Source organism: Callorhinus ursinus, unplaced genomic scaffold (genome assembly GCF_003265705.2).
Source record: "Callorhinus ursinus isolate GAN/ISIS: 27379988/994484 unplaced genomic scaffold, GSC_fseal_2.0 scaffold3, whole genome shotgun sequence".
Lineage (NCBI taxonomy): Eukaryota > Metazoa > Chordata > Mammalia > Carnivora > Otariidae > Callorhinus > Callorhinus ursinus.
In genome coordinates, this window is record NW_027397065.1 from 25,199,887 (window position 1) to 25,220,581 (window position 20,695).

The following is a 20,695-nucleotide window of genomic DNA, read 5'->3' on the forward strand; positions in this document are numbered from 1 at the left end:
TTTCACCATTGAGTCCAATGTTAGCTGTGGGCTTGTCAGGGGTTTTATCATGTTGTGGTATGTTCCTTCTATACCCAATTTGAGTATTTTTATCATGAAAGAATAAAAATTTGAATTTTGTCAAATGTCTTCTCTTCATATTGAGATGATATGATTTTTATCTTATTCTATTAATGTGTTTTATCACATTTATTGATTTACATATGTTGAAACATCCCTGTGTCCCAGGGATAAATCCCACTTAATCATGATGTATGGTCCTTTTAATGTGCTACTGAATTTGGTTTGCTGGTATGTTGAGAATTTTTGCATCTATAGTCATCAGGGTAAATGACCAGTACTTTTCTTTTCTTATAGTATCCTTATCTGGCTTTGATATCAAGGTAATGCTGACATCATAAAATCAGTTTAGGACTCTTCTCTTTAGTTTTTTAGAAGACTTTGAGATGGATTAATGTTAATTCTTCTTTAAATGTTTGGTAGAATTAACCAGTGAAATTGTTTGGGATTTTCTTTGTTGAGAGTGTTTTTTTTTTTTTTTTTTTTGATTACTGATTCAATCATCTTATTTGTTATTGTCTATTCAGATTTTCTATTTCTTCATGATTCATTCTTGGTAGGTTTTATAGTCCTAGGAACTTAATCTATTTCTTCTAGTTTATCCAGTTTGTTGGAATATCATTATTCACAGTAGTCTTTTATGATCCTTTATATTTCTTTTTTTTCTTTTTTTAAGATTTTATTTATTTATTTGAGAGACAGCACAAGCAGGATGAGGGACAGAGGGAGAAGCAGCTCTCTGCTGAGCAGGGAGGCTGATGCAGGTCTCAATCTCTGGACTCCAGGATCATGACGTGAGCCCAAGGCAGAAGCTCAACCAGTTAGCCACCCAGGTGCCCAATCCTTTGTATTTCTGTAGCATCTGGTATAATGCCATTTCTTTCTTACTTGTTTGAGTTTTCTCTCTCTTTGGGGGGGGTTGTGGAATTGAGATGAAGGTTTGTCCATTTTTTTTATCTTTTCAGAACAACAGATCTTAGCTTCATTAATCTTTTCTAGTGTTTTCCGGTCTCTATTATTTCATTTATTTCTACTCTGATCTGCTATTTCTTTACTTCTGCTAATTTTAGGCTTATTTTGTTCTTTGTCTAATTCCTTGAAATATAAAGTTAGATCATTTGAGATCTTTTTTCCTTAAGGTAGATGTTTATCACTATAAACTTCCCTCAGAACTGCTTTTGCTGCATACCATAAATTTTGCTATGTTGTGTTTCCATTTTCATTTGTTTCAAGATATTTTTGATTTCACATTTGATTTCTTCTATGCTCCATTGATTGTTCAGGAGTATGTTGCTTAACTTCCACACACTTCCAGTTTTTCTTCTGTTATTGGTTTTTAGTTTTATAACATTGTAATTGGAAAAACTACTTGGTATGATTCTAGTCCTCTTAAATTTGCTAAAGCCATGTTTTGTAGCCTAACATATGATCTCTCCTGGAGAATGCTCCATGTGCACTTGAGAAGAATATGTATTCTGCTGCTGTTAGGTGGAATATTATGTAAATGTCTGTTAGGTCCATTTGATATAAAGTATAATTTAAGTCCAATGTCCCTTTTTATTTTTCTGTCTGGATGTTCTATACATTGTTGAAAGCAGAGTATTAAAAGTCTCCTAGTATTATTGTATTGTCTATTTCTCCCTTCAGATCTCTTAGTATTTGCTTAATATATTTTGGTGCTCCAATGTTGGGTGCATATAAATTTACATTTGTTACATCCTCTTGATGAATTCACCCTTTTTTCATTATGTTATGACCTTGTCTCTTGTTACAGCTTTTGACTTAAAGTCTACTTTGTCCAATGTAAGTATAGCTACACTTTTTTTTTTTAAATTTCATTTGCATGGTGTATCTTTTCCATCCCTTTATTTTGACTCTCTTTGTGTCTTTAGAATTGAAGTGAGTCTCTTGTAGGCAACATATAGTAGGTCTTGTTTTTTTATCCAGTCACTCTGTAGCTTTTTATTGGAAAATTTAGTACATTTACATTTAAAGTAATTATTGATGGGTAAGGATGAATTAATGCCATCTTTGCCATCTTACTATTGTTTGGATTGTTTTATAGTTCCTGTGTTTCTTCTACTTTTGCTGTTTTCCTTTGCAAATTGATGTTTTTCCATATTGACAAAGCTTTGATTCGCTTTTCTTTACCTTTTGTGTATTTACTGTAAGTTTTTGCTTTGTGGTTACCATGAAGCTTATATAAAACATCTTATTAAAAATACATCTTATTGACATAATAGTGTATTTTAAGCTAATAACAACTTTGATCACATACAAAATTAGATCTTAAGTAGAACTGTCCATTGATCCTTCAGCAGCATTTTTCCCAATTCCACTTCAATTCAGTAATCTTAGGAACCCTGGAACATTCAGGAAACAAAGTTTTAAGTCCTTAGAGATACATTTAGCCATAACTTTCACACTCGACCTATTCAGATTTAATCTTTCATATATCTTTTTAAAAGGAAGTTAAACAATAAATTATTTTCTGGGCACAAGAATGGAAGATTTTTATCTCAAATAAATAATGTTGGTTTTCCATTCGGGAGGGGTGATTTGTTCAAGCAGTAAGTCATATCTAAGTATTCTTTGAACATTATTTTTATCTTCCTTCACCATAATTAGCTTGCCCAAATCACAGAGCCTCAATATTACAGCTTCCTGTAAGGGTCAATATTTAAAGCACAGATATTTACAAGAAAATAATCCAATATAGACTAGTAAAGAAAAAAAATGTTCTCCACTTAACCATTACTATTACCACTAATTAATCCTCCATTTAATTGCTACTGTTTTGTAGTTCCTGCATTTTAAACCACTCTATAAATACTCTTTCCTCAGTGTGAGTTAAAAAATTGTTCTGCTCTCCCCCTCTGACATCTTTAGCCTGGGTAGTGATCCCATTTCTGTTGGGCATGAAGAATTGCCAGTGAGGGGAGGCTCAAGGGTCACTGGGCTTCTGCCATTCCCAGAGATTCCCATCCCAGGGGCTCTGTCTCAGACATCAGCTTCTAAAGTTTCAGTCTCACTTTTCTTTGCCAGTCAGACTATTGATCTGGTGGTTTCCATATACAGTGCCTGCCGGAAAGTCTCAGGTGTCATTTTCACATTGACTAGAGCTTAAAGAGCAACTATGGAACTCAAAGTCAAGGCTTTTTGAATTTTAATATCTTTTCAATCTACTAAGTCAAAATTTCCAATGGACATGTTCCACTGAAATAATTCTTCTTGCATTTCCAGATACAAAATTTTACAGTGCTGAGGCAGGGATGGTCTCTGCCACCCTAGCATTGCAGATTCATCTACTTTAGTTTCTCTACAATCCCCTAAATCAATTTAACCATTAAAGTCTGGGGTCATTTCATCCGTCTCATGTTAGACACTAATTTGTGTGGTTATCACAACAGGATTATGATGTCATTGACTGAAAGATGCCAAAAGACATAGTAAAAAGATGTTAGTTTTTTAAGGGCAGCTTATAGAAACTTATGTAGATGGTTTCACAAAGCAAGAAGAAAAAAAAAAATAACATAATCTGCCCCCAGACAGAGGTATGGCTCTAGGAATACCTCTGAAACAAATCTAGAAGGATGGGATGAGTAGGAGTTAGTATAGTGTTAGTGAAAACAAGGATGCATATAACTTCACTGAGTACATGTTAGTCCCTTGAGGGATGCAGATTGCATGGAGAATAAGTGATAACTTCAGGTTTGAATATGTTGAGTTTAAGTGTCTTCTTACACCATTTGGAACTGGTTGCTCTCTAGATCCACTGTATCACTGCCATCCTGGGAATACCCCTTGCCACTGTTCTCTGTTGGGGTCATCCCTTCTTAAACCCACTATGCTCCTTTTTCTTGATTTATTCCCTCCTTTGGGGGACATTCTCAAGAAGCTTCCAAAGACATGGTGAATAGAAAGTAAATTATTTGAAAATATCTTACCCTCACATTTAATAAGCTGAGGCAGGAAAATATTTAGGTGCCATTTGTTATCTGGACTTTACCCAAATAGAAGAACAGAATAGATTCAGCTAAATTTTTATGTGAAATCTTGTTACCTATTTCCAAAATATTATGAAGCAAATATATTTAAATACCAAGGGATATTTATGATTCTAGAGTGGAATGCTCCACTGTCTTCTTGCTTCTGATGCTAATTTTGTGGCATCTGATGCCACCCTGATTCCCAGGCATTTGTAGTAGCCTGTTCAGTCTCTCTGGAGCTATATTATAGCGAATTTTCTCGATATATGAACATTAAAATCTCAGGAAAACAAAGCTTATTTCTTGTTCACATAAAGTCTGATAGAGTTCATTAGGAGCTCTCCTCCATCTGGTGACCCAGGAGTCCAAGCTCTTTCCATATTGTAATGCCACCATCTCAACATGTGGCTTTCAAGTTTCCTTTGACAAAGGAAGAAAGATTGGGAGGAAAGATACTAGGTCTTAATTGCTTTGGCACAGAAATGTCATGTCATTTCAGCTCATAGTACTTGGCAAAAAATATATGATTCTAACCCAGGGTTTCTAAACCTTGACCTATTGACATTTAGAGTAGATATTGCTTTGTTGTGTGGGCTGTCCTCTGCATTGTAGGATATATGGCAACATCTCTGGTTTCCACATGAATGGCAATAACACCCCCCACTTATGACAACAAAAAATGTCTATTATTGTTGCCAGGGTCTCCTGGGAGGCAAAATTACTGCTGACTGGGAATCACTACTCTAACTGCAAGGAAGTCTTCTGGAAAAAAAACATGTAAAATATTTTATGATTAATGGTTTCTGTCACAGGAAGTTTTAAGCTTCTTTTTTCCTTAGTTTTTAAATTTTCACAAGGAAGTGTGTGGTAGGCAGATTTCCAAAATCACTCCAGTAATCTCCACCTCCTTCTGCTAATGCCCTGGGTAATTCTCCTAGAGTATGTATGGGCTGGCCCAATGACTTGCTTCTAGCCAATACAATTTAACAAATGTGATGGGTATCACTTCCATGATGAGGTGTGACTTCTGTCTTGTTAGCAAACTCTTTCTTTTGCCTTCTTGGCATTTATGAGTTGGTATATCAAGTTGCCATACTGAAGAGACCTACAAAGCAAGTAACAGAGATGGTCTATGGCTAACAGCCAGCATGTTGTTTAGATTCTCAGTCTAACACTCACAAGGAATTAAATCCTGCCATTAATGTGTGAGTGATCTTGGAAGTGGAGTCTTCCCAGGTTTGCCTTCGGATGAGACCCAAGTCTTGGCCAACACCTTGATTGCAGCTTTGTAAGAGACCTTCAAACAATGAACCCAGATAAATTATCTCTGATTCCTGACTCATTGAAACTGTGAGATGATAAATGTGTGTTTTTAGTTGCTACATGTTGTAATCATTTATTACATACAATGGATAATACAAGGTGCCTTACAATAAGTCTTTTAAAATTTATATTTGAGCACTATTTAGACATCTTAAATGTATAAATTTGTCTTTAGTTCTTCAAATTAAAAAAAAAAAAACACCTTTCATTGATAAATAACTTCCCATGGTCTTCTTTGTTCTTTTATTTCCCCCTGGAATTCTCTTTATTCTAATGTTAGACCTCTGGAACTGTGCCTCTTGTTTCTTATCTTTTTGTTCCCATTTTCCTCCTCTGTCTTTATTTTACTTTCTGAGAGATCTCTTCAACTTTATCATTGAAAGCTTCTGTTGAATTTTTAGCTTCCACTATTATGTTTTTAATTTCTAAGAATTCTTTCTCTCTTGCACTATTCTTTTTTATAGTCTCCCTTTTTCATGGATGAGAAAATTTTCATTTATTTCTCAGAAGATAATTATAGATTCTTAACTTTTCTTCTGTCCTTCTGCATGGTTTCAGTTTTCTGAATGACTTTACATTTTATTTGGGTCCCTGCCTATTATATTTGGGAGTATTTTTACAAATATTTGGTGAATGTTATATCTCCTTTCATATTTTAACAGATTTGTTGAGGTTTAACTAGCATACAATAAGCTGTACATGCTTAAAATCTGTAATTTCATACATTTTTGATAATACATATATACCCATGGAAAAATCATCATGTTCTGGAAGATGAACATAACCATCATTTCCCAAGTTTTCCTCATTCCCCATTTCTCAATTATTTGTGTTTAAAAGCAAAAGAGTAAAAAGACAATGGGAAGCTCTGGGTGGGTTGTTGGGGCTTCTTGAATAATGGCTCTCATTATGGTGTGATTGGATAGTGATTTTATTAGTTACATATTACTGCATAACAAATTACTCTCAAATTAGCAGTTTCCATACATCTTTAGAGCAAGAGGTTAATCATCTCATAGTTTTTCTGAGTCAGGAATTTGGACATGGCCAGGAATTTGGACAAGGCCTGGGACATGGAATTTGGCTCAGTGTCTCTCACTGGCTAAAATTAAGGTGTTGGCAAAGGTTGCAGGCATCTCACAGTTCCTTGGGGAAGGATTCACTTTCAAGCTTATTCATATGACCATTGGCAAGTCTTAGTCCTTGCTTGTTATTGGTCAGAGACATCAGTTTCTTACCACTCATGCCCCTCCTTGGGGCAACATGGCAGTTGATTTCCCTCAGGATGAGTGAGTGAGAGTCCCCAAGATAGAAGCCTCTGTCTTTTGTATCCTAATCTTAGAAGTAGCATCTTCTCCCTTCTGCCATATTCTAGTCATTAGAAGTGAATCCCTAAATCCAGCCCATTACTCAAGAGAAGGGATTACACCAGGGCATGAATATCAAGAAGCAGGGGTCAATGGAGGCCATTTTAGGGGCTGCCCAGCACAAGAGTGAAGCCATTTTCTTGAAGAACCAAGAAATATCAGGATTTATTGGCCTTTTCTTGTATGCCAGACAGAGACATCAGACAGTCTGTTATGTCAGGCATATCATTCTGGTCCCCAGTAAGAGGAGGGAAGGAAGGAAAGTGGAAGCGATAGAGATGGCAACTAGGGGCTCTGAATCTGACTGTTCTCTATGAAGCTTTTGTCTTCATCCAGCACAACATGCTTGTAGTCTTTGAAGACTTTTAAGCAGTAAAACAGTATGATCACAATTGTGTTTCAAAATGATTACTCTGACAGTTGTGCAGATTGAACAATACTTGAAGATGTGAGACCACTTCACGGGTTATTGAAATGGAATGGTGGCAGAATATGAAAGATTAGAAGAGATGTCTCACCAGAGGAGCAATTAATTGCCATAGCAACTCTATAGATTTGGGCTAGGCAAATGGGGAAATATAAGAGACCATATTTTATCCTCCCTTTCCTGCTTCTGAAGGACTCAACTATTGCTGGTTAGAGAACACAGTAATATAGGACCTTCAGGCTTGAAGCTAAACAATTGTGAATGCCGAAATATTAATATTCCACCAGTGTGGAATATTAATCCCTCCACTGAGGAATGTTGCTCCAGTGGCTAAGCAGGGGATGGAACCCTCGCTGGGACAGTGTGGTCTCAGGACGCTTGGGGTCACAGAAAGACTGGGGGCTGCCTGAGTGCGGCAGAGCTCCCAGGTATCGGAGCAGGGAAGCCGGCTGCAGAGACGGAGCTGAGGCGCGGGCTCTCAGCTCGGGGCTGCCATAAACTGTGATCCACGGCACAGTCAGGCCGCTGCTCCTCCAGCAGGGATGCAACAAGTGGCAGATTCGGGGAGACACCCCTTCCTACCCCGGGAGGAGCAGCACGGAAGCTCACTGCAGGAATCTGCTGGGTTCAGAGATTCCAAACGGGGTCGTGTGCCAGAAACAGAAAGGCTTGGTTGCAGGCCAGGTGAACACGGAGTGTGGCCAGAGACCAGGGAGACGGGAGTTATTGACTGCTTTTCTAAGGGGGCTCACTGAGGAGTGGGGACCCGAGTTCTCGGCTCCTCCGGGGCAGAGATTGGGAGGCCACCATTTTTACTCTAGTTCTCCAAAGCTGTAGGGAAAGCTTGCAGGGAACAAAAGCTCCCGAGAGCAAACCCGAGCAGATTCCCTAGCCCGGCCCCAGCAAGGGTGGGGCAATTTTGCCTCCAGCAAAAACATTTGCGAACCACGGAAACAGGCCCCTCCCCCAGAAGATCAGCACGAACAGCCAGCCAAGACCAAGTTTACTGATCAATGAGAAATACAGAACTCCAGCACTAGGGGAATAAAGCACATAAAATTCATGCCCTTTTTTCCCCATGATTCTTTAGTCTTTCAAAGTTAATTTTCTTGATTTTCTTTTCTTTTTCTACTTTTTTTTTGTATTTTTCTTTTTCCCTTTTTCAACGAACATCTTATCAATCCCTTTTTTAAAAACCTTTTTTTTTTCATTTTTAGTCATATTCTGTCCCTTCATTGTAGTTAACCTTATTTTTGGTGTATATATAAGTTATTCTCTCTTTAAAATTTTGGGATACGGTTTCTTCTAACAGACCAAAATATACCCTAAATCTCTAGTGTATGGCTTTGTTCTAGTCTCCTGCCTGATCATATTCTCTCCCCCTTTTTTTAAATTTCTCTTCTTTTTTCAACTAACTTCTTCTCAATTCCTTTTATAAAATCTTTTATAATTTTCATCTTTACAGTCATATTCCATCCCTTCATCGTATTTACCATTATTTTTGTACATATATTAGTTTTTCTTTCCTTAAAATTTTGGGACACAGTTTCTTCTAACTGACCAAAATACACCCAAAATCTAGTGTGTGGCACTGATCTATTCACCAGCCTGATCATATTTGATCATATTTTTTTTCTTCTTTTTCCTTTCTTTCCCTTTCTTTTCTCCCAGTTTCAGGTCTCTTCTGATTTGTTTAGTGTATATTTTTCTGGGGTCATTGTTACCCTGTTAGCATTCTGTTCTCTCAGTCATCTATTGTCCTCTGGAAAAAATGACATAATGGAAAAACTCACCTCAAAAAAACAAGAGACAGTACCGACCGCCAGGGACCTAATCAGTATGGACATTAGTAAGATGTCGGAATTAGAGTTCAGAACGAAGATTATAAAGATACTAGCTGGGCTTGAAAAAAGCAAGGACGATACTAGAGAAACCCTTTTTGGAGAAATGAAAGAACTAAAATCTATCCAAGTTGAAATCAGAAAGCCTACTAATGAGGTGCAATCAAAAATGGAGGCTCTAACTGCTAGGATAAATGAGGCCGAAGAGAGAATTAGTGATATAGAAGACCAAATGATGGAGAATAAAGAAGCTGAGAAAAAGAGATAACAATTACTGGATCAGGAGGGCAGAATGCGAGAGATAAGTGGTAACATAAGATGAAACAATACTAGAATAATTGGGATCCCAGAAGAAGAAGAAAGAGAGAGAGGGGAAGAAGGTATACTGGAGCAAATTATAGCAGAGAACTTCCCTAATTTGGGGAAGGAAACAGACATCAAAATCCAGGAGGCACAGAGAACCCCCCTCAAAATCAATAAAAATAGGTCAACACCCTGACATCTAATAGTAAAACTTATGAGTCTCAGAGACAAAGAGAAAATTGTGAAAGCAGTTCGGGACAAGATGTCTGTAACCTACAATGGTAGATACATTTGATAGGCAACAGACCTATCCACAGAGACCTGGCAGGCCAGAAAGGACTGGCATGATATCTTCAGAGCACTAAATGAGAAAAATATACAGCCAAGAATACTATATCCAGCTAGGCTGTCATTGAAAATAGAAGGAGAGATAAAAAGCTTCCAGGACAAACAAAAACTAAAAGAATTTGCAAACATGAAACCAGCCCTACAAGAAATATTGAAAGGGGTCCTCTAAGCAAAGAGAGACCCTAAAACCAATATAGACCAGAAAGGAACACAGATAATATACAGTAACAGTCACCTTACAGGCAATACAGTGGCACTAAATTCATACCTTTCAATAATTACCCTGAATGTAAATGGGCTAAATGCCTCATTCAAAAGACACAGGCTATCAGATTGGACAAAAAAACAAGACCCATTGATATGCTCTCTGCAAGAGACTCATTTCAGACCCAAAGACACCCCCACATTGAAAGTGAGGGGGTGGAAAACCACTTACCATGCTAATGGACACCAAAAGAAAGCTGGGGTGGAAATCCTTATAACAGACATTTTAGATTTTAAACCAAAGACTATAATAAGAGATGAGGAAGAGCACTATATCTTAGTTAAAGGGTCTATCCAACAACAAGATCTAACAATTATAAATATGTATGTCCCTAACATAGGAGCAGCCAATTATAGAAGCCAATTAATAACAAAAGCAAACACATCAACAACAATACAATAATAGTGGGGGACTTTACCACCCCCCTCACTGAAATGGACAGATCATCTAAGCAAAAGATCAACAAGGAAATAAAGAATTTAAATGACACACTGGACCAAATGGACTTCACACATATATTCAGTACAGTCCATCCCAAAGCAACAGAACACACATTCTTCTCTAGTGCCCATGGAACATTCTCCAGAAGAGATCACATCCTAGGTCACAAATCAGGTCTCAACCGGTACCAAAAGAATGGAATCGTTCCCTGCATATTTTCAGACCACAATGCTTTGAAACTAGAACTCAATCACAAGAGGAAAGTCAGAAAGAACTCAAATACATGGAGGCTAAAGAGCATCCTACTAAAGAATGAATGGGTCAACCAGGAAATTAAAGAAGAATTTAAAAAATTCATGGAAACAAATGAAAATGAAAACACAACTGTTCAAAAATCTTTGGGATGCAGCAAAGGCAGTCCTAAGAGGAAAGTATATAGCAGTACAAGCCTTTCTCAAGAAACAAGAGAGGTCTCATCTCAAATAAACAACCTAATCCTACACCTAAGGGAGCTGGAGAAAGAACAGCAAATAGAGCCTAAACCCAGCAGGAGAAGAGAAATAATAAAGATTAGAGCAGAAATCAATGAAATAGAAACCAAAAGAACAGTAGAACAGATCAACGAAACTAGGAGCTGGTTCTTTGAAAAAATTAAGATTGATAAACCCCTGGCCAGACTTACCAAAAAGAAAAGAGAAAGGACCCAAATAAATAAAATCGTGAATGAAAAAGGAGAGATCACAACCAACACCAAAGAAATACAACAATTATAAGAACATATTATGAGCAACTATGTGCCAGCAAATTAGATAATCTGGAAGAAATGGATGCATTCCTAGAGATGTATAAACTACCAAAACTGAACGAAGAAGAAATAGAAAACCTGAACAGACCTAGAACCACTAAGGAAATTGAAGCAGTCATCAAAAATATCCCAACAAACAACTGCCCAGGTCCAGATTGGTTCCGAGGGGAATTCTACCAAACATTTAAAGAAGAATTAATACCTATTCTCCTGAAACTGTTCCAAAAAATAGAAATGGAAGGAAAACTTCCAAACTCGTTTTATGAGGCCAACATTACCTTGATCCCAAAACCAGACAAAGACCCCATCAAAAAGGAGAATTACAGACCGATATCCTTGATGAACATGGATGCAAAAATTCCCACCAAAATACTAGCCAATAGGATCCAGCAGTCCATTAAAAGGATTATTCACCACGACCAAGAGGGATTTATCCCTGGGCTGCAAGGTTGGTTCAACATCCGCAAATCAATCATTGTGATACAATACGTTAATAAAAGAAAGAACAAGAATCATATAATCCTCTCAATAGATGCAGAAAAAGCATTTTACAAAGTACAGCATCTTTCTTGATTAAAACTCTTCAGAGTGTAAGGATAGAGGGTACATACCTCAATATCATAAAAGCCATCTATGAAAAACCCACAGCGAATATCATTCTCAATGGGGAAAAGCTGAGAGCTTTCCCCCTAAGGTCAGAAACACGGCAGGGATTTCCACTATCACCACTGCTATTCAACATAGTACTAGAAGACCTAGCCACAGCAATCAGACAACAAAAAGAAATAAAAGTCAACCGAATCGGCAAAGAAGAAATCAAACTCTCACTCTTTGCAGATGATATGATACTTTATGTGGAAAACCCAAAAGACTCCAGCCCAAAACTGCTAGAACTCATACAGGAATTCAGTAAAGTGGCAGGATATAAAAATCAATGCACAGAAATCAGTGGCATTCCTATACACCAACAACAAAACGAAGAAAAGGATATTAAGGAGTCAATCCCATTTACAACTGCACCCAAAACCATAAGATACGTAGGAATAAATCTAACCAAAGAGGCAAAGCATCTGTACTCAGAAAACTATAAAATACTCATGAAAGTAATTGAGGAAGACACAAAGAAATGGAAAAACGTTCCATGCTCATGGATTGGAAGAACAAATATTGTGAAGATGTCAATGCTACCTAGAGCAATCTACACATTCAATGCAATCCCTATTAAGATACCATCCACTTTTTTCAAAGAAATGGAACAAATAATTCTAAAATTTGCATGGAACCAGAAAAGACCCTGAATAGCCAGAGGAATGTTGAAAAAGAAAAGCAAAGCTGGCAGCATCACAATTCCGGGCTTCAAGCTCTATTACAAAGCTGTCCTCATCAAGACAGTATGGTACTGGCACAAGAACAGACACATAGACACATAGGTCCATGGAACAGAATAGAGAGCCCAGAAATGGACCCTCAACTCTATGGTCCACTAATCTTCGACAAAGCAGGAAAGAATGTCCAATGGAAAAAAGACAGTCTCTTTAACAAATGGTGTTGGGAAGATTGGACAGCCACATGCAGAAGCATGAAACTGGACCATTTCCTTACACCACACACAAAAATAGACTCAAAATGATTGAAAGACCTAAATGTGAGACAGGAGTCCATGAAAATTCTAAAGGAGAACACAAGCAGCAACCTCTTTGACCTCAGCCGCAGCAACTTCTTCCTAGAAACATCACCAAAGGCAAGGGAAGCAAGGGCAAAAATGGACTATTGGGACTCCATCAAGATTAAAAGCTTTCGCACAGCAAAAGAAATAGTCAACAAAACCAAAAGACAGCAGACAGAATGGGAGAAGATAGTTGCAAATGAAATATCAGATAAAGGGCTAGTAACCAAAATCTGCAAAAAATTAATCAAACTCAACACCCAAAGAATAATAATCCAATCAACAAATGGGCAGAAGACATGAACAGACATTTTTCCAAAGAAGACATCCAAATGGCCAACAGACACATGAAAAAGTGCTCAACATCCCTCGGTGTCAGGGAAATCCAAATCAAAACCTCAATGAGATACCACCTCACACCAGTCAGAATGGCTAAAATTAACAAGTCAGGGAACGACAGATGTTGGCAAGGATATAGAGAAAGGGGAACCCTCCTACACTGTGGGTGGGAATGCAAGCTGGTGCAGCTCTCTGGAAAACAGTATGGAGGTTCCTCATAAAGTTGAAAATAGAGCTACTGTAATGCAATTGCTGGGTATTTACCCCAGAGATACAAATGTATTGATCCAAAGGGGTACATTCACCCCAATGTTTATAGCAGCAATGTCCACAATAGCCAAACTGTGGAAAGAGCCAGGATGGCCATCAACAGACGAATGGATAAAGAAGATGTGGTATATATATATATATATATATATATATATATATATATATATATATATATACAATGTAATATTATGTAGCCATCAAAAATACCCCGAAATCTTGCCATTTGCAACGATGTGGATGGAACTAGAGGGTATTATGCTGAGCAAAATAAGTCAATCAGAGAAAGACATGTATCATATGATCTCACTGATAGGAGGAATTCTTAATCTCAGGAAACAAACTGAGGGTTGCTAGAGTGGTGGGGGGTGGGTGGGATGGGGTGGCTGGGTGATAGACATTAGGGAGGGTATGTGCTATGGTGAGCGCTGTGAATTGTGTAAGACTGTTGAATCACAGACCTGTACCTCTGAAACAAATAATACATTATATGTTAAAAAAAATAGTAGGAAGGAAAAAATGAAGGGGGAAAATCGGAGGGGGAGACGAAGCATGAGAGACTGTGGACTATGAGAAACAAACAGGGTTCTAGAGGGGAGGAGGGTGGGGGGGAATGGGTTAGCATGGTGATGGGTATTAAAGAGGGTACGTATTGAATGGAGCACTGGGTGTTATACACAAACAATGAATCATGGAACACTACATCGAAAACTAATGATGTAATGTATGGTGATCAACATAACATAATAAAATTTAAAAAAATAATTTAAAGATTAAAATTAAAAATTTTTCTTTTATTCATATTTCTTTTGAGAGAGAGGGAAAGAGAAGCAGGGAGTGGCAGAAGGAAAGCGAGAAAAAGAATCCCAAGCCGACTCCACGCCCAGTGCAGAGCCTGACATGGGGCTCCATCTGACAGTCCTGAGATCATGACCTGAGCTGAAATCAAGAGTCAGATGCTTAACCTACCCAAGGTGCTCTAAATAGGTGAAAATTGATGGACAGAAATTAGTTTTATCCTAGAAAGGTTACTCTAAATCAAGTTCTACTGAGGGTTAAAACAATCTTGCAGAGATAGGAAGGGCCCTGTTTTCCAAACAGACTGAGGATAATAGCACTATTCAGCAATCTGAAATACAGATAGAATGGGTAGAAAAAAAAAACTCACATTCCAGCATAGCCATATTAGATAAAAGCATACCAGAAACTGTTCCCAGTTTCTATCCAGCTACAGATCTAATTTGGGTATCCACTAGCATGCAAATGTATAGAAAGGGACACAGGACAATTTGTAAATACTGTTTGTTGGCAAACATCAGTCTTATATAGACCTCTCCTCAATAAATGGCAAGTAGGAGAAAACTTCCAAAGTAATCTCTAATTTACTGAAAGTCAAAAAGAATGTACATCATCGCATATATCCAGAAAAAAATAAACTTAAAAAATTATTTGCAGGAGGAATCTGAAAGTAGGTATAGAATACTACTTGGCCCTCAATAGGATATAAAATACATCTACAAAATAGGAACTGAAAGTCCTAAGAATAGAAAAGTCAGAGAGAAAAAGATGTGAGAAAGGGTGGTATGAAATGATAAAATGCCATGGTAAAAGACATAGGAAAGTATTTTAAGAAAACAGAGAAGACATGAAAAATAAACCAGTGTTAAGGATTATGAATTCAAGATTTCCAGAGATAGAGGAAAATATAAAGTTCAAATAAAGAGAGAACGAAAATGGAATAAAATGTTATACAACCCAAGAATTATCAATTTTTAAAATCCCAGAAAATTTGAAATAGAAGCAGTATTCAAAGATATGACCACAGAAAACTTACAGAGCTGAAACAGACCTAAGTATGTGTATTTAAATGACTTTCTATACCAGTTCAAAAAACCATGATGAGAGACCCAAGGAAAAAACTAACTACAAGAATAAAAGCAAAATTCTACAATATTGAGAGAGAGAAATAAATGTAAATAAAATCAGCCTTAGGTTTTGCCACTGCAATATAAAATGATAAAAGAACTGATTTTATTCCCAAGAATTTTTAGATTTTCAAGTACTTAAATTCTTCACATATACTTTTTTGTTATATTGTTTATATTTTATTCTAAAATGTTTTCCAGTTGCATTTTTAAATTTTAAGTCCAGTATACTTAACATAGAGTGTTACGTTAGTTTCAGGTATACAATATCGTGATTCATTGATTCTATACATTACTCAGTGCTCCTTTAAGTCTACTCTTAATCTCCTTAACCTATTTCATCCATCCCCCCACCAATCACCCCTCTGGTTTTGGTATGAGGATAATGTTGGCCTCATAAAATGAATTTGGAAGTTTTCTTTCATCTTTTTTTTTTTTTGGAATAATTTGAGAAGAGTATGTATTAACATAGAATCTACCTGTGAAACTGTCTGGACCTGGACTTTAGTTTGTTGGGAGTTTTTTGTTTACTGATTCAAGTTCATTGCTGGTAATCGTTAAATTTTCTATTTCTTCCTAATTCAACTTTGAAAGGTTATATGTTGCTAGGAATTGATCCACTTCTTCTAGGTTGTCCAATTTGTTGGAGAATAATTTTTCATGATTGTCTCTTATAATGCTTTATATTTCTGTGGTGTCCGTTGTTTTTCCTTTTTCATTTCTGATTTTGTTTGAATCCTCTCTCTCTCTCTCTCTCTTTATAATTTATGAGTCTGGCTAAGGGTTTATCAATTTTGTTGATTTTTTCAAAGAACCAGCTCCTGGTTTCATTGATCTATTGTTTTCTTAGTTTCATTTTGTTTATTTCTGCTTTACAGTTTGGGGTTTGTTTTGTTTTGTTAAGTAGGCTCCATGCTGGGCTCAACTCAGGGCCTGAACTCACAACCCTGAGATCAAGACCTGAGCTGAGATTAAGAGTTGGATGCTTAACCAACTGAGGCACCTCTCTGCTTTACTCTTTATTATTTCCTTTCTTCTACTGGTTTTGAATTTTGTTCTTCTTTTTCTTTCTCCTGTAGGTGTAAGGTTGGGGTGTTTATTTCAGATTTTTATTGCTTCTAGGTAGGCCTGTAATGCTATAAAATTTACTCTTAGAACAGCTTTTGCTGCATCCCAAAGATTTTGGACCTAAAGTGTTTTCATTTGTCTCCATGTATTTTTGGATGACTTCTTTGATTTCCTGGTTCACCCATTCATTGTGTTAGTAGCATATTATTTAACCTCTATGTATTTGTGTTCTTTCCAGATTATTTTCTTGTGGTTGATTTCTAGTTTCTCTAGTGCCCTGTGATGCAATTTCCCGTTCACCAGGACCTGGCACTTCAGAGGTGTCTCCTGTGTGTTACATGCACCTTGGTCCTACAAGACTCTCCTACAAGACTGTTGACTTTTCTAATTTTAGGTTTTAAGCCCTGCTGATTATAAGAACTCTTAGAATTTGGCCCCTCTGATTTTCACAGCTGAATGTTATGAGAATTAGTTTCCCCATCCAGGCTCCCTGGTGTAAGAGTCTGTTTCTCTTCCCTGTGTCCATGGTGTCCATCCCTTTTCTGGACAGTCCCATTGGTCCAATTAGCTTCTGACCTGGTCTCTGCCCTTACTACTATCTTTGATGTGGCCTCTTCTCTACATTTAACTGTGAAGAGTCCATTCTGCCAATCTTTGGGTCATTTTCTTGGTTATTTACACTGATGTGGCTTTCAACTAATTGTATTCGTAGAATGAGATGAACTTAGGGTCCTCCTACTCTTCCGTCTTTTTCCGGGCATCCAATTTATGATTTTTAAAAATTGAATGGCTCATGCTTTTGGTGTAATTAAGAAATCTTGCATAAGCCATCAAAAGAAATGAAATCTTGCCATTTGCAACGACATGGATAGAACTGGAGAGTGTTATGCTGAGTGAAATAAGTCAATCAGAGAAAGACATGTATCATATGACCTCACTGATATGAGGAATTCTTAATCTCAGGAAACAAACTGAGGGTTGCCGGACTGGTGGAGGGTGGGAGGGATGGGGCAGCTGGGTGATAAACACTGGGAAGGGTATGTGCTATGGTGAGCGCTGTGAATTGTGCAAGACTGTTGAATCACAGATCTGTACCTCTGAAACAAATAATACATTATATTGTTAAAAAAAAAAGAAGAAGAAGAAGAAGATAGCAGGAGGGGAAGAATGAAGGGAGGGAATTAAGAGGGGAGACAAACCATGAGAGATGATGGACTCTGAGAAACAAACTGAGGGTTCTAGAGGGGAGGGGGGTGGGAGGATGGGTTAGCCTGGTGATGAGTATTAAAGAGGGCACGTTCTGCATGGAGCACTGGGTGTTATATGCAAATAATGAATCATGGAACACTACACCAAAAAAAAAGAAAAGAAAAAGAAATCTTGTATAAACCACAAAAGATTTTCTTCTATTTTTCTTGCAGAAATTATATAATTTTAAATGTGAAATTTGTTTTGGATCCCTTTTGAGTTAATTTTCTATATCATACAAGGTATTTGTCAATTTTTTTGTATATGGAATTCCAGTCATCCCAGCACCATTTATGAGACTGTCCTTTATCAATTGTCATTACATTTGCACCTTTGTCAAAAGACAATTGACTGCATTTGTGTAGGTATATTTCTAGACATTTTTTTCTGTTCTCTTGATCTATTTGTCTATCTTGATGCCCATGCCACACTCTCTCACTTGCTGTAGTTTTATAACAAGTGTAGATACCAGGTAATATTCTTATTTTTCAAAATTGCTTTTTAAATTCTAGTTCTTTTTTTTCCATGTAAATTTCATAATCAATTTTATGAGCTATGGCTATAAAAATACTGTTGAGATATTGTGATTGCACTGCAGCTGTGGATCAGTTTCAAGAATATTGACATCTTAACAATATTGATTTCACCAATTCATGAGCACTGTATCTCTCTCCTCTTTAGATCTTTTTTGGTTTCTTTTTATCAGTGTTTTTTTTTTTTTAACTTCCTGCACGTTATATCTAATTATTGCATGGTTTGGTTTTACTGCTCTTGTAAAACATTTTTATTGTGATTTCTAATTATTAATTACTAGTGTATACAATTACAGTTGATTTTGTATATTGGCCTTTTGTTATGTAACCTTCCTAAACTCACTTATTCTGGTGACTCTTGTAGATTTCATAGGATTTTAGCAGATAATTTTATCAACTGTAAGCAGTTTTTTTTTCTTTAAGTGTGCCTTTTCATTTCCTTTCTCCATTATATATAATGTAAGCTATACGTTTTCATAGATTTCCTTTGTTAGAAATAGAAAACTATTTCTAGTTTTATTTTAAAGATTTTATTTATTTGTGAGAGAGAGTGAACATAAGCAGGGGGGAGGGGCAGAGGGAGAGGCAGACTCCCCACTGAGCAGGAAGCCAGTTATAGGGCTCTATCCCAGGAGTCTGAGATCATGAACTGAGCCTAAGGTAGACACTTAGCTACTTAACTGACTGAGCCCACCCAGACACCCCTATTTCTAGTTTTAAGAGTTATTTAAAGGAATATTAAATTTCGTTAAATGCTTTTCTTCATCTATTTAAATAATCATATAAATGTTTTTCTTCTTTAGTCTAGGAATATGGTAATTCTAATGATTGATTTTTCAAAGTTGAAATGGCGTTCCTGGAATAAAACCCACTGGCTCATAATTTATTTTTTTTACATATTGCTAAATTTTATTTGCTATCTTTTTGTTAAAAAAATGTCTTTATAGATTTTGGATACTAGCCCTTTATCTGATATGTCATCTGCAAATATCTTCTCCCATTCTGTCAGTTGTCTTTTGGTTTTGTTGACTGTTTCTTTTGCTGTGCAAAAGCTTTTTATCTTGATGAAGTTCCAATAGTCCACTTTTGCCCTTGCTTCCCTTGCCTTTGGTGATGTTTCTAGGAAGAAGTTGCTGTGGCTGAGGTCGAAGAGGTTGCTGCCTGTGTTCTCCTCTAGGATTTTGATGGACTCCTGTTTCACATTTAGGTCTTTCAACCATTTGGAGTCTATTTTTGTGTGTGGTGTAAGGAAATGGTCCAGTTTCATTCTTCTGCATGTGGCTGTCCAAGTTTCCCAACATCATTTGTTGAAGAGACTGTCTTTCCATTGGACATTCTTTCCTGCTTTATTGGAGATTAGTGGACCATAGAGTTGAGGGTCCATTTCTGGGCTCTCTGTTCTGTTCCATGGATCTATGTGTCTGTTCTTGTGCCAGCACCATACTGTCTTGATGATTACAGCTTTGTAATAGAGCTCACAAGCAATGAATCATGGAACATTACATCAAAAGCTAATGATGTAATGTATGGTGATTAACATAACATACCAAAATTTAAAAAAAAATTATGTCTGTGTTCATGAAAAATATCCATCACTGATTTTTTCTTGTAACACCTTTTTCTGGTTTTAGTTTTAGGGCAGTGCTGGACTCACAATATGAATTAGAAAGTGTTACCTTTTTTGTAGAGTAGATATGATTTCTTCCTTAAAGGTTTGGGAGAATTAATGAATCCATTTGGCTCAGTATTTTCTTTCTTGGAAGGATTTTAACTATGAATTCAATTCCTTTATCTGTATTAGTCAAGTTACACTCATTTCTTCTTGAATGAACTTGGATAGTTTTGCCTTTCAAGGAATTTGCCTATTATATCTAAGCTATTCAATTTATGGGCATTAGTTTGTAATATTATATATTATATTATCCTTTTAATGTCTTTAAGATCTGTAATGATGTTTCCATTTTAATTTGATATTGATAATTTGTAGCTTACTTTTTTGTTTAACTTGGTAAGTCTGACTAGAGGTTTATCATTTTTTTGGTCTTTGCCAAGAACAAGCATTTGATTTCCATTTACTCTGTTTTTTCCACTTTCAGTTTCATTTATTATTGCACTGATCTTTATTATACTTTCTTCTACTTCAAGTTTAATTTGCCTTCCTTTACCATTTTCTTAAAGTGGAAGCTTAGATCACCAATTTGAGATATTTTGTTTTCTAATATAAACATTTAATATTATACATTTTCCTTTAAACATTGCTTTAACTGTATTTTACATTCTTTAACTGCATTTAACATTTAAAATTTTTGTTTTCTTTCAATTTAAAACATTTTCTACTTTTCATATGACTTCTTTTCTCATGGAATTAAGGTACACACTTCTAAATAACCCAAGTATTCGGAGATTTTCCAGATACTGTTACTGTTTTCTAATTAAGCATTTTTTTTGTAGAGTCTTAGAATAAACTTCCTATGATTTTT

The 20,695-nt window shown here is 36.5% G+C and overlaps 1 protein-coding gene across 10 annotated transcripts in view; it reads right to left on the minus strand.

Annotated features, from left to right (window-relative positions):
* The window catches only part of TMEM232 (transmembrane protein 232), a 250,075-nt gene that overhangs the window by 16,622 nt on the left and 212,758 nt on the right, over positions 1–20,695 (minus strand). Inside the window, exon 14 of one of the 10 annotated variants that reach the window (XM_073889045.1) lies at positions 5,080–5,154. The exons of the other annotated variants lie outside the window; for them this stretch is intronic. Within the exon in view, the coding sequence (XP_073745146.1) occupies positions 5,085–5,154 (70 nt within the window). The 3' untranslated portion in view covers positions 5,080–5,084. Of the gene's footprint in view, positions 1–5,079; positions 5,155–20,695 lie in introns of those variants that run through there. 10 annotated transcript variants of the gene reach the window in all.